At 43.5% G+C, this 14,411-nt stretch overlaps 1 protein-coding gene across 1 annotated transcript in view; it reads right to left on the minus strand.

The window, feature by feature from the left end:
• MTHFD1L (methylenetetrahydrofolate dehydrogenase (NADP+ dependent) 1 like) overlaps positions 1 to 14,411 on the minus strand; it is a 310,972-nt gene that overhangs the window by 273,739 nt on the left and 22,822 nt on the right. The window contains exon 4 of the mRNA XM_077283047.1: positions 12,811 to 12,864. Within this exon, the coding sequence (XP_077139162.1) occupies positions 12,811 to 12,864 (54 nt within the window). The remainder of the gene's footprint in view (positions 1 to 12,810; positions 12,865 to 14,411) is intronic.

The following is a 14,411-nucleotide window of genomic DNA, read 5'->3' on the forward strand; positions in this document are numbered from 1 at the left end:
AAGATCTCTCCACAGGTGTTCAATGGGATTTAGATCCAGACTCATTGCTGGCCACTTGAGAACTCTCCAGTGATTTGTTTACATCCATTTCTGGGTGCTTCTTGAAGTAAAATCCTTTGGTAATCTTCAGATTTCATGATGCCTTGCACACAGTCAAGGTACCATGAGCCTGAGGCAGCAAAACAACCTTAGAACACCTTTGAATCTCCACCATATTTGACTGTAGGTAATGTGTTATTTTCTTTGTAAGTCTCATTCCATTTTCAGTAAACAGTAGAAAGATTTGTTTTACCAAAAAGCTCTATCTTGGTTTCATCTGTCCACAAGGCGCTTTCCCAGAATGATTTTGGCTTACTCACGTACATTTTGGCCAACTGCAGTCTAGCTGGTTTATGTCTCTGTGTCAACAGTGGGGTCCTGCTGGATCTCCTGCCATAGCATTTCATTTCATTCAAATATTGACAGATAGTTCGCACTTATACTAATGCACGCTGAGCCTGCAGGACAGCTTGAATTTCTTTGGAACTTGATCAGAGCTGCTTATTCACCATCAGGACTATACAGAGTTGCAACTTTTCATCCATATTTCTGTGCCATCCACATCCAGGGAGATTAGCTACAGTGCCATGGGTTGTAAACTTTTTCAGTGTTGCGCACCGTGTACAGACTTATTCACTTGAGATTGTTGATATTTTTTACAATTTTGGTTCTCAGGTCCTCAGACAGCTCTTCTCTTTTTGCTCTCCATGCTTAAGTGTGGCACACACAATGCAAAGATTGAGTCAACTTCTCCCCTTTTTGGCCGGCGTCACACTCAGCGTATGAAAATACGGTCCGTTTTTTATGGCCGGGAATACGCAGAAATGTTCCCAAAATAGTGATCCGTATGTCATCCGTAGGAAGGGTGTGGCAGCGTATTTTGCGCATGTCATCCTCCGTATGTAATCCGTATGGCATCCGTACTGCGATATTTTCTCGCAGGCTTGCAAAACCGACATCTAATGGATTTAAGTGCTCAAATGTTCGTTAAAACATAATATATATACAGTGGGGCAAAAAAGTATTTAGTCATTCAGCAATAGTGCAAGCTCCACCACTTAAAAAGATGAGAGGCGTCTGTAATTTACATCATAGGTAGACCTCAACTATGGGAGACAAACTGCAAATAAAATGATAAAAAAAACAGACAATGTGATTTTCTGGATTTTTTTTTTTCTCATATTATGGTGGAAAATAAGCATTTGGTCAGAAACAAAATTTCATCTCAATACTTTGTAATATATCCTTTGTTGGCAATGACAGAGGTCAAACGTTTTCTGTAAGTCTTCACAAGGTTGCCACACACTGTTGTTGGTATGTTGGCCCATTCTACCTATGATGTAAATTACAGACGCCTCTCATCTTTTTAAGTGGTGGAACTTGCACTATTGCTGAATGACTAAATACTTTTTTGCCCCACTGTATATGTATATATACACACACACACACACACAACACACACACACACTGTATTTATATTTAATTCAGCGCTAGATAGCATAAAAGCCGGTAATTCAATTGCCGGCTTTTGCTTTCTCCTTCCCAAACCCGACATGATATGAGACATGGTTTACATACAGTAAACCATCTCATATCCCTTTTTTTTTGCATATTCCACACTACTAATGTTAGTAGTGTGTATGTGCAAAATTTGGGCGCACTATTAAATTAAAGGGTTAATTCGCGGAAAAAAAATTGGCGTGGGCTCCCGCGCAATTTTCTCCACCAGAGTGGTAAAGCCAGTGACCGAGGGCAGATATTAATAGCCTAGAGAGGGTCCATGGTTATTGGCCCCCCTGGCTAAAACCATCTGCCCCCAGTCACCCCAGAAAAGGCACATCTTGAAGATGCGCCTATTCTGGCACTTGGCCTCTCTCTTCCCACTCCCGTGTAGCGGTGGGATATGGGGTAATGAAGGGTTAATGTCACCTTGCTATCGTAGGATGACATTAAGCCAGATTAATAATGGAGAGGCGTCAATTATGACACCTATCCATTATTAATCCAATAGTACGAAATGGTTAATAAAACACACACACATTATTATAAAGACACAGGGTGTTGTAATATTTTATTATGCTCTTAATCCACCTGAAGACCCTCGTTCTGTAAAAAAGGAAAAATAAAAAAAAAAATCAACAATATCCCATACCTTCCGGCGTTCTGGCACGTCCCATGATGTAAATCTGAAGGGGTTAAATCATTTTACACCCAGGAGCTCTCACTGACACATATATATATACACGCACCTATTCTATGTGTAGACATTTCTTCTACCTATTCTATCAGTGTGATTTTACTGTACGCCGCACTGAATTGCCGGCTTTTCTAGAGAACACCGCAGCGTATTTCTCGCAAGTCACACACATGGTCCGTGTGTAATCCGTATTTTTCTCGCCCCCATAGACTTTCATTGGCGATTTTTTTTTTTTTGCGCAATACGGTGACAAACGCAGCATGCTGCGATTTTCTACGGCCATACAAGACCGTATAATACGGATCAGTAAAATACGGCAGATAGGACCTGGGCCATAGAGAATCATTGTACCGTATGAAATCCGTATTTTCTGCACCTCTCATACGTCCGTAAAACTCGCTAGTGTGACGCCGGCCTTTATCTGGTGTCAGGTGTGATCTTCATATTGTCCAAACCGGTTAGTTGCCACAGGCGAGTTTGAACAAACATCACATGCTTCAAAATGTTTTTTACCCACAATTCTGGAAAAGTGGCAACAATTTTGTCAGGACCATTTTTGGAGTTTTGTGTGAAATAATGCCAAAGACAAATCCCCTTTATTTATCCACTAGTGCTACCCGCCAACATCATCACACCTATAACTTTCCGAAGGGATTACAGCCACCACCCACTGTAACCCCAGAAAACCAGAACTTGGAAGTAAAAGACCACAGGGTTTCTAATTTGGAGTAACAAATTAATCAAATAATTACTCAACCATGAATTAAAATCCAGAAATAAATAGACAACTGATCAGCTAAAACTAGTGTTCAGCCAGCATTTAACTGGGCAACCACCCAGCAATAAATAACGCAAGAGATAAGAAAGCAAATCGTTATTGGGAAGAGGGGGAACTGCTCTTCTGGGGAATTCTAGATAACCAGAATGACAAGACAGCAAAAATTTAAATAGAAAGTGTATGGATAGCAATCAAAAGTCTACCTCTGTGGATCAACTGCCTCATGACCTAACAAAGACAAAAAAAGAGTGGGGAATGGGAATGCAGAGGAACCCAAACCAAATAATCAAAAACGGAAGAAGGGAGCAATAAAATATACCAAACATATAAAATAATGTGTTTGGCAATATAATAAGCCCACTTCCATGTTAGGTACTAAAATGAGCTTTCATGGGATCACAACCACCACCCACCAAAACACAGAAAATCACACATTAGAACTTGGAGGTAAAAGGCCACTGTATTTATTTTAGTTTAACAACATAAATCAAATAAATGATTTAACCATGTATTAAAATACAGACATAAATCAATCATTAAAGGATTAAAACCATATATACCCAGAATTTAGCTGTGTAACCACCCGCAAGCCTAACCGGCCTAAGGCCGCCCCAACAAACATCACCTTTTCAACCAAATTCAGATATCAGTATTAAAATTATTGCTTTAGATCTGATAGTTGAACCAAATCGGATCTGTATAAATCACTCTCAAACCCTTCTATATCCACATGCCTGAAAGATACCATCAATAGTATTCAAAAACCTAACTATACACCTGTTCAAAAGCATCACCATTTTATCCATGAAGCTGAAAGGACACGAGGCCCATGATAACCAAGGAGCATTCTCTGAAAAGCATTAAACACAAATAAGGAAACAGCTATTGAGATTCAAAAAGGTCACCTTGAAAATGGACAGAAATACAACCGACATCATGGCCTCCTGCATGGAAAATCAAGATATATGGAATCTGCCATTTACCATTTAGTCTAACAACTTCACCTTTTAACCGACTCCAATATAACCCTCCGAGCCACAATCAATAAAGCACGAGTGAGTTTATAGCTCTTAAAGAGGTGGTCCACTTCAATGTATATTGTGCACATCAATTTAAACCTTTCAAAGAAGTATTTTTGCAAATACCTTTGTGGTGCTATATCTGCCTCTAGGCATCGCTATTGCTGCTCGCTCATTCCCGATCGCGTGATCCCCAGTTGCAGCCGCCGCTGACATCCGGTGAGGCCACGTCAACTTCTGGACTCTGGAAGTTGACCTTGCATTAGCGAGGCGCGACCCAGTCTCACCACTCTCCCTGATTGACCGGGTCGTGTTTCACCTCACATCACAGCCCAGCATCCAGAAAGCGCGCCTCGATTCTGTGCTGTGTGCCGCGGAGAGCCTGGAGGGGCGTGACTAAGCGATCACCGAACTGTTCACTAGAGCCTCTGATGGTGAGGTGAGGCTTGGCTCCCAATGAACGCCAGGTGCCACTCCAGGACAGACCAACGAATGCACAGCAGCTGGACCCAGTAGGACAGACTGGATGGTGCAGCAGGCAGGATCTGCGCCAGAGTGCAGCAGGCAGGATCTGCGCCAGAGTGCAGCAGGCAGGATCTGCGCCAGAGTGCAGCAGGCAGGATCTGCGCCAGAGTGCAGCAGGCAGGATCTGCGCCAGAGTGCAGCAGGCAGGATCTGCGCCAGAGTGCAGCAGGCAGGATCTGCGCCAGAGTGCAGCAGGCAGGATCTGCAACAGAGTGCAGCAGGCAGGATCTGCACGCAACCTTACACAACAAACTGCAGAACAGGAAGGTTGCTCAGGCAACTCCCCACTGGGGAGGAAGCAATATATACATATTGTCCCACAGCCATAGGCTGGGGAGGAAATAGCAAGTGCACGTGCTGGCCCTTTAAGAGGGCGGGAGTGTCTGCACGCGTGTCCTAAAGACATGGCTGGAGGCTCGGCTGGAAGCATGCAGAGCATGGAGAAGGGAAGAACTGACTGCAGCACGGGTGAGTGAAGTGACACGCCGGAGACCCTGCCTGTCAGAGCAGGGATCCGGCGTGGTGCTAACATTGTGAAACACCGCCCACAGCCCAGTCAATCGAGCGGAGTGCGCGAGACTGGATCATGCCTCGGTGATGTAAGGTCAACTTCCAGAGTCCGCGGCTGCAGCCGGGGGTCACGTGATCGGGACTGAGCAAGCAGTTGTAGTGAGGATCAAAGGCAAATATGTCAATCTAAAAAGGTATTTGCAAAAATACTTATTTTAAAAGGTTTAAAATCGATGTGCGCTATACATTGTAGTGGACGACCTCTAATAGCTGTAAACTCACCAACCCAAAAAGGCACCAAAAAGGCTGAGGCAAAAGCTGCTCTAAACAAGTAAAATTCATAAGAAGAGGTTTATAACAAATACCAGTGGATTCATAACAAAAACATCCAACAGGCCTGTGGTCATCCAAAATGTGTTTGCCCCAGTTATAAACATTTAAAAAGGACCTATTTAAACATGAGGAAAACAAAACACAACAACTATAAATAGGTCCAACATAAAAGCCATTTCTGGAACAGGAAGCACAAGCCAACAGCTTTGAAACATAGCTGACAAGTTTTTACCAATAAACTACATACAAAACAGTAACTTCTGCATTAATATTATGACTATTCCACTTTTAATAACAAAAGTTATAGATGTTGTCCACTACTTTATCACTGATGACCTATTCTTAGGAGAGGTTCATCAATGTCTGATCGGTTGGGGTCTGACACCCAGCACCCCCAATGATCAGCTGTTCTCTGTGATGGCAGCGACTGGAAACGCACACCTGTCTCCTATTGATTTGAGTAGTAGGTGGACGTGCAGTATCAAGCTGCGGCCACTACCATAAAACGGAGCAGCTCATAATTGAGCATTTCCGGCTAGCGGCCACTGCTGCAGACAGAGAACATCTGATCATCGGAGAAGCCAGGTGTTGGACTCAGACCAATCAACCAATGATAAAGTAGTGGACAACCTCTAACACCAGCTCCTCCATGTGTCTCCGTAATCAATCCAAGTCTTCTCTGATACAGATCGCTTAAGTATTGCATAGCTAATACCATGTCAAAGGTCACTGGAGCTTGGGGCAATCTAACTATTACCCATAACTATTGTTATTTACATAGCACCATTAATTCCATGGTGCTGTACATGAGAAGGGGTTACATCAAAATACAAATATCACTTACAGTAAAACAAACTACCAATGACAGACTGATACAGAGGGAAGAGGGCCCTGCCCTTGCGGGCTTACATTCTACAGGATTATGGGAAAGGAGACAGTAGGTCAGGGGTTGCAGTAGCTCTTACATAGTTACATAGTTATTAAGGTTGAAGGAAGACTGTAAGTCCATCTAGTTCAACCCATAGCCTAACCTAACATGCCCTAACATGCTCTGATGGTGTTGAGTTGGCCACGTGGTCATTACAGGTTGTAAGCTTTTTTTGAAGAGATGGGTTTTCAGGTTCGGTCTGAAGGATCCAAATGTGGTGGATAACTGGACGTGTTGGGCCACAGAATTCCAGAGAATGGGGGGTATTCAGGAGAAATCTTGGAGGCGATTGGGTGAGAAGCGAATAAGCGTGGAGGAGAGAAGGAGGTCTTGGGAGGACCTGAGATTACATGAGGGAAGATATTGGGAGATTAGTTCGGAAACATACGGAGGAGAAAGGTTATGGATGGCTTAGACCCATTAGACCAACATCAGCCGAATCAGTTTATATCAATACGTCAGTGTGTATGGGAGCACTGGCCAACTGATCACTAGGTGAAAATGTTAATCAGGCATTTCCAATTTCAGACTACTGACTGCTTTGTTTTCTCAAAGATAAGCCACCGGTAATGAGGTCTCTCGGCAGCTTTCTCAAAGAATATAGCATCCCAAATGAGCGCACCAGTGTATGGGAGATACAATCAAGATGTGCATGGTCGGCCTGAGCCTTTTTTATCTGCTGATGGGACAAATTTCGTGAACGTCTATCTGGCAACAGAAAGAGTCTACAATTACATTATCAGCACCGCACAAATCTCAAGCTTTAATCCAGACATGGAGTTGCAGGCAAAGCAAAACTAAATGCTGTAACAGCTGTACCACACACGCTTTTGGAAGACAGACAATTTATAGCATAAGCCACCCAAGACTTGTACCAACAGCTGCCTCTGTATAAGAGCCTAAGGCATTGGCATCCATAATTTCGGACTGCCACAAGATCCTCCTCGAGGGGTTAGTAATATGTATCTGAGAATATAGAGAATTCAGTACTTTTTTAACCTCACAGCTTTCCAGCTAATATCCTACCCACAGGAATCACATGTGCTGCAAAAAACAACATAACTGATGGTGAGAGCACGTCCTTTAACACCACCGACAACATCCTGTTGAACACAAATCCTTGTCAATTTGCCTCCCGGTAGTCTAATCTGCATTTTAACTGTATCAAAGGTAGTACCAAGGATCAACCTGTCTTTCATTAGATCTTAAAGGCACACCCAAAAACTTCAGAGCCGAGAGTGTCTCCAATAAACGCCATGCTCCCACAATCTGTATATGGTGAGTTTTTGAGGCATCAGATTTTCTGCACCATTTTTGCACCTTAAGTAAATTAAGCTATTTGCATATTGCAGTGCGTTTTTTACATGCATTTTTATCGCAGTTTGACTCTTGTTGCTACGTCATGTTTTAAATAAAACTGCTTAGTTTTTGATACGTACTGGTATTTAACTTTTCACAAAACCTTGATATTCATGTGCGAATTGCATGCGTTTTTGATGCAAGTCTACAGGAAAAATCTTCACATAAAACTCATCGCACCCATAAGACAAAGTGACATGTTGTGGATTTGAAACACGCAACGCAGTTCCGTTTATTTTAAAAATCTTTAAAACCTTCAATGTGTCACTCCTGCTTAAAATAAGACCACTGTCCACCTTACTTGAGTTGGGTGGGTTTCCTACGATGTTAAAGGTGAAGATCATACTCCACTGCAGTACACTAGAAAAACTTATTGTAGAGAAGTTAGATTTCTGTATAAACCATCACCCAAAGCTCTGACATAAACAGACCTTTGACCTTGTTTGAATCTACAGTATTTTTTTTTTTTAATGCGTGGTCAGTGCTATAAGCAAATCCAACAAAGATTTTTAACCAGCAAAAGATTTTCTCCATTTTATTATCACTCTTGTTTAACTGTATTACAGTGGTTTTCATTAAAAACCGATGAGAGACAGAGAGAGAGAGAGAGAGACACAGACAGACAGAGAGACAGAGACAGAGAGACAGAGACAGAGAGAGAGAGAGAGAGAGACTCACTTCCCTCCCCCTCCTGGCAAGCAACTTCTACAGCTTGCAAAATCACCAGCCCCCACCATCGGCTGCTTCCAGAGCAGGTCTCCTAATCAAGGAGCTCAACCTAAGTAACCTCTTTCCAGAATTAAGGGAGCTGTTACACAGACCACTCTCCAGCGACCAACGATGCCGAAGGCCCCGGGTAACCAGGGTAAACATCGGGTTACTAAGCGCAGGGCCGCGCTTAGTAACCCGATGTTTACCCTGGTTACCATCGTAAAAGTAAAAAAAAAAACGTACATACTCACATTCCGCTGTCCGTCCGGTCCCTTGCAGTCTGCTTCCCGCTCTGACTGAGTGCCGCCGTAAAGTGAAAGCAGATCACAGCGGTGACGTCACCGCTGTGCTCTGCTCTTACATTCCGGCCGGCAGTCAGTCAGGGCGGGAAGCAGGCTGCAAGGGACCTGACGGACACCGGAATGTGAGTATGTACGGTTTTTTTTTTTTTACTTTTACGATGGTAACCAGGGTAAACATCGGGTTACTAAGCGCGGCCCTGCGCTTAGTAACCCGATGTTTACCCTGGTTACAAGCGAACGCATCGTTGGATCGGTGTCACACACACACACCGATCCAACGATGACAGCGGGAGATCCAGCGACGAAAGAAAGTTCCAAACGATCTGCTACGACGTACGATTCTCAGCAGGGTCCCTGATCGCTGCTGCGTGTCAGACACAGCGATATCGTATGGATATCGCTGTAACGTCACGGATCTACCGTCGTAGCGACAAAAGTGCCACTGTGTGACAGTACCCTTAGTGTCTGTTATCTCAATGTACAAATTTAGTGGTACACTCCAGAACCACTAATAGACCAGAATGTGTTATAGGAGAGCCCACCTGGTGAGAAAACAGGAAGAAAGAAGATGGCAAAGTTGTGAGCTGCTCAATAGACACTTGAGAATAACCCTTTAAAGATCTCTGAACTATGGCATGACATGTCTTTTTTTCTCTAGGAAATTAAAAAAGGCAGCCTTTTTGTTGCCTAGACCATAAACATGAAAATACTGTGTGAATCTTTTCTAACGCATCACCTATCCTTTTGCTGGCTGGAAAAGTTGTTGTGTCCAAGAGCACAAAAACGTGATGGAACAGAATTGAGGCATGATGGTCAAATACTTAGGTGATGTGCCAACGACAATATGTTAGGCCCCCTTCACACGTCCCAAGGTTTCCGGCAGGGCTGTGGAGTCAGTAAGTCAAACATCTGACTCAGACTCTTCAATTTCCCTGACTCCCGACCCCACAGCACGGCCTCACTACTGAGCATGTACATAAAGTGCAGCACAGATTCACCTCCACTCCGACCCCACAGCACTGCCTCACTACTGAGCATGTACATAAAGTGCAGCACAGATTCACCTCCACTCCGACCCCACAGCACTACCTCACTACTGAGCATGTACATAAAGTGCAGCAGATTCATCTCCACTCTGACCCCACAGCACTGCCTCACTACTGAGCATGTACATAAAGTGCAGCACAGATTCATCTCCACTCCGACCCCACAGCACTGCCTCACTACTGAGCATGTACATAAAGTGCAGCACAGATTCATCTCCACTCCGACCCCACAGCACTGCCTAACTACTGAGCATGTACATAAAGTGCAGCACAGGTTCATCTCCACTCCGACTCCACAGCACTGGTCACTACTAAGCATGTACATACAGTGCAGCACAGATTCATCTCAACTAAAGGCCGAGATCCTTAGATCAGGAACAGAACAGACATCTACAGGACATTTCAAAACTTTTCCAAATTCTTATTAAAAAAATTATAGCACATCCTGTATTGTACTACTGTACCAAATGTATTACATATTTAGTCACAGACTCCAACCCCACAGCCCTGGTTACCGGTAATGGAAAACAAGTACCGGTTTAATCAGTGTCCATCATTTGTGTACATCATCCAAGTGACATGTGCCGGAATAGAAATTACAGATGTTTAGGTGCTAAAGCTGTGCATAGCTATAATGTTAAAGCTGTGCATAGCTATAAATGGATAGTCATGGCCGGAAGAGTTAGCACTCTTGAAATTGTTCCAGTATTGAAGTATTTCTTCCAAATACCGTATATACTCGAGTATAAGCCGAGATTTTCAGCCCATTTTTTTAGGCCGAAAGTGCCCCTCTCGGCGTATACTTGAGACATTGTCCCTGGGAGGGTCGGCGGGGGAGGGGGAGCGGCAGCTGTCACATACTCACTTGCTCCTGGAGAGGTCCCTGCATCTCTGATGGTCTCCAGGCGCAGCAGCTCTTCCAGCTTTGAGCGATCACATGGTACCGCTCATTACAGTAATGAATATGGACGCGACTCCACTCCCATAGGAGTGGAGCCGCATATTCATTACTGTAATAAGCGGTACCATGTGATCGCTCAAAGCTGGAAGAGCTGCCGCGCCCGGAGAGTCCATTATAGAAGCTGCCAGGGATGCCAGGAGAAGGTGAGTATAATGGGGAGGGGGAGCACGGAGATATTCACCTGTCCTCGCTCCACCGGCGGTGGAACGGGGAAAGGTGACTATAGCAAGTGCCGGGGGCCTGAGCGACAAGAGGTGAGTATGTCTTTTTTTTTTAATCGCAGCAACAGCATATGGGGCATAATAGTCTATGGAGCATCTTATGGGGCCATAATCAGCATTTGTGCAGCATTATATGGGGCAAATGTCTGTATGGAGCATCTTATGGGGCCATAATCACCATATTTTTATTTTTGACATTTACCGGTAGCTGCTGCATTTTCCACCCTAGGGTTATACTCGAGTCATTAAGTTTTCCCAGTGTTTTGTGGCAAAATTAGGGGTCTCGGCTTATACTCGGGTCGGCTTATACTTGAGTATATACGGCAATTATTGAAACTTACATATGTTTATTTTCTTTATGTGTATTGGAACAACACAAAAGAAAAGAAAAAAAAAAAAGGAATGCGGGACATAATTTTGCGCAACCCCAAAAAATGGTACAACAAAGTTCTGCCTGCGGCAAGTAACAGATGAGGGAAAAATGAAAATCACACCTGAAACCAGGTTTACAATAAAAAAAAAAAAAAAAAAAGGGAGACGTTGACTCAATCTTTGCATTGCGTGTACCACACTAAGCATGGAGAACAGAGAGCGTGAGCCGTTGACTGACGAGTGGTGGCGTCAGTACCCGGACACTGTGAATAGTGTTACTTTATGTCATCCGTGTGCAGTACGCATGGTCATCCATACTGCAGGAAAAAAAACTAACATGTCTAGGTGTGGGTCACACGGACACATGTGTGGTTCATACAGACACAGTGCAGACCCACACATTACAATGGGTGTGCGTGTGTACGTGTCTTCGGTACATGTGAAAATGGACGTCACACATCCTGGAAACACGGAAGTTTGAAGGGGACCTTGATTTTTTTTTTGCATCCATTTTGTAAGCCAAAAGTTGAATGTATAAACACAGAAGAAATGCGATCTTTCCATTATTCTTTATTTAGTTTAACTCACAGCCCTGGTTTTGTCTCAAACTCTGATGCAAAAAACATCTATAATAAAGCAGCCTAAGAATTCCCTTCACAAAAACAAAAACAAAACAGGAGACTGCAAAATCTTGACAAATGGAAAGGTTTTATTTTCCTCTTCAGATAATATACTAACACTACTGTGAACAAAAAGACGTGCGCAGGGAATGCAATATACAGGCTCAGCAGCTCTCACATTAGGTGGTATTGCCCTTTTAAGACAAAAATTTGCCACACCTCCACATGCAATGAATGAACATGTTGCACCATCCACCTACAGAAGAGCAAAAGCACATGCTGAAATATTGACATAGCAAGAAGAGGAAGTGAGTAAGGCCGGCGTCACACTGGCATATTGCATCAGATGCGAGATCATCGGATGCGATATGCTAATGACACTCGGCTCCTGCTCGCAGCAGAGCAGGAGCCGAGTGTCATGCGTCTGTGCTCCAAGCCGCTCGCACAGGGAGGATCAGAGCACAGCTGCAGAGGCGGCAGAGAAATGAATTTCTCCATCTCCTCCATTGCTGGGGTCCGCTTATAACGCACATCACTCGGATGATATCCAAGTGATGTGCGTTGTCTCACTCGCACCCATAGGCTTATATGGGTGCGAGTGAGCCAAGAGTTTTCCTCGGTCAGAGACAATCGCAGCATGCTGCGATTGTCTCGGACCGAGGAAAACGGCCGACAAAAAGTCGGCTGGTGGGAGCTGCCCCATAGCTTAACATTGGTCGTTTAAAACGTCAGTGTGACGCCGGCCTAAGACCTACTATCTAACAATGCAAAAGCCATAGCTGATATCTCAGATCTCCATACATACAAGGGTACCATGCTGTATCCCATTCTTTGGCGTCACATTTACCAAGACAAAAATAAAACAATAATAACATATTTTAATGCTGACCTCCTCATCACTGCACTCCTTTGGTAAACGTATGTGAAGGACATCCACGCCAAGCTGTAAAGAATGAGAAGAGATGAGCCAGATACTTGTGGTTTTAGATGTTCAATTAAACATTTTAAAAAATCAAATGGTCTTAAAACAACTGCAATCTTATTAAAAATAGGTTTTCAAGGTATTCCTTAAAATGAGGGCCACAAGTCACAACTGATGAACTGGCTGCAAACGTCTGGGAAGAAAAAGCAAAAAAAAAACAACAACAAAAAACAAACAAAACAGACTTTTAAAAAGGTGCAAATTAAAAGAAGAAGAATTTGGCGCAAATCAAAACCAGGCTAAAAACCACCTCCCTCCCAGAAAAAAAAAAAAAAACGCACTGTTGAAATCAGGAATTAGGCTTCAAGCTTTTTTTCATAGTTTACTCAGACCCAGTAAAATACATTTGGTAGTGGTTGTAATTTCAATGAAGATACATAGTCACACTTCCTTGTACTTATAAGCGTATAAAAAATTGAATTTTATTACACAACTGATGAAACAGAAGAAAAAACGGAAATTAGTTCTTACCGGTAATTGTATTTCCAGGAATCCACCTGACAGCACCATTGGAGGACGTCCTTCTTACCCTCAGTGGGACAGGAACAACAAGCGGTTAAAAGGACCCTCCCCACTCCACCCACCAGTGATTTTCTAAGTACCACATCTGGATGGATGCAAAAAGAGAGTTTATTAACAGTCATATACCAATGTTACATCACATTAGTCAGTAGTATAAGCTTGCAGTGGGAGGGAACTAGTAGTGCTGTCAGGTGGATTCCTGGAAATACAATTACCGGTAAGAACTAATTACCGTTTTCCAGTCCACCACCTGACAGCACCATTGGAGAAATACCAAAGGATGTTTAACTAGGGTGGGACTACTGCATGTAAAACTTTTCTACCAAAAGCTAACTGGTCTGATACGACATCTAATTTATAGTGTCTAGCAAAGGTAGAAAGACTTGTCCAAGTCGCCGCCCTACAGATTTGCTCAGCTGAGGCACCCCCCTTCTCTGCCCATGATGTAGAAATAGCTCGTGTTGAGTGGGCCCTAAAAGAGTATCCGGGGGATCTTTCCCTTGGTCTGTATATGCTAGGCTAATCATGTTTTTAATTCACCTAGCAATGGTTGATTTTGCTGCTTTATAACCCCTATTTGGACCACCGTACTGTATAAATAAGTTAGTGTCCTGTCTCCAGCTTTCTGTCGCCCCCGGGTATTTTAGAACAGTCTCCCTAACGTCAAGGTTATGGTAGACCCCCTCTTTTGCGTTCCTAGGGTGTTGGCAGAAAGAAGGAAGGATTATCTCCTGATTTATATTGGTAGAGGATACTACTTTGGGGAGGAAAGCTGGGTTAAGTTTAAAGACTATTCTGTCGTCAAAGATTTGAAGATATGGGTTCTGGATAGAAAGAGCCTGCATCTCCCCCAGCCTTTTAGCTGACGTGATGGCAATCAGGAAGGCAGTCTTAAAGGAGAGATTGGCTATGTCCATATCTTCCGACAGTAAGTACGGGGTTTTACACAAAGTGTTAAGGACCAGGTTTAGGTCCCAAGGAGGAGT

Source organism: Ranitomeya variabilis, chromosome 2, assembly GCF_051348905.1.
Source record: "Ranitomeya variabilis isolate aRanVar5 chromosome 2, aRanVar5.hap1, whole genome shotgun sequence".
In the NCBI taxonomy this organism is placed as follows: domain Eukaryota; kingdom Metazoa; phylum Chordata; class Amphibia; order Anura; family Dendrobatidae; genus Ranitomeya; species Ranitomeya variabilis.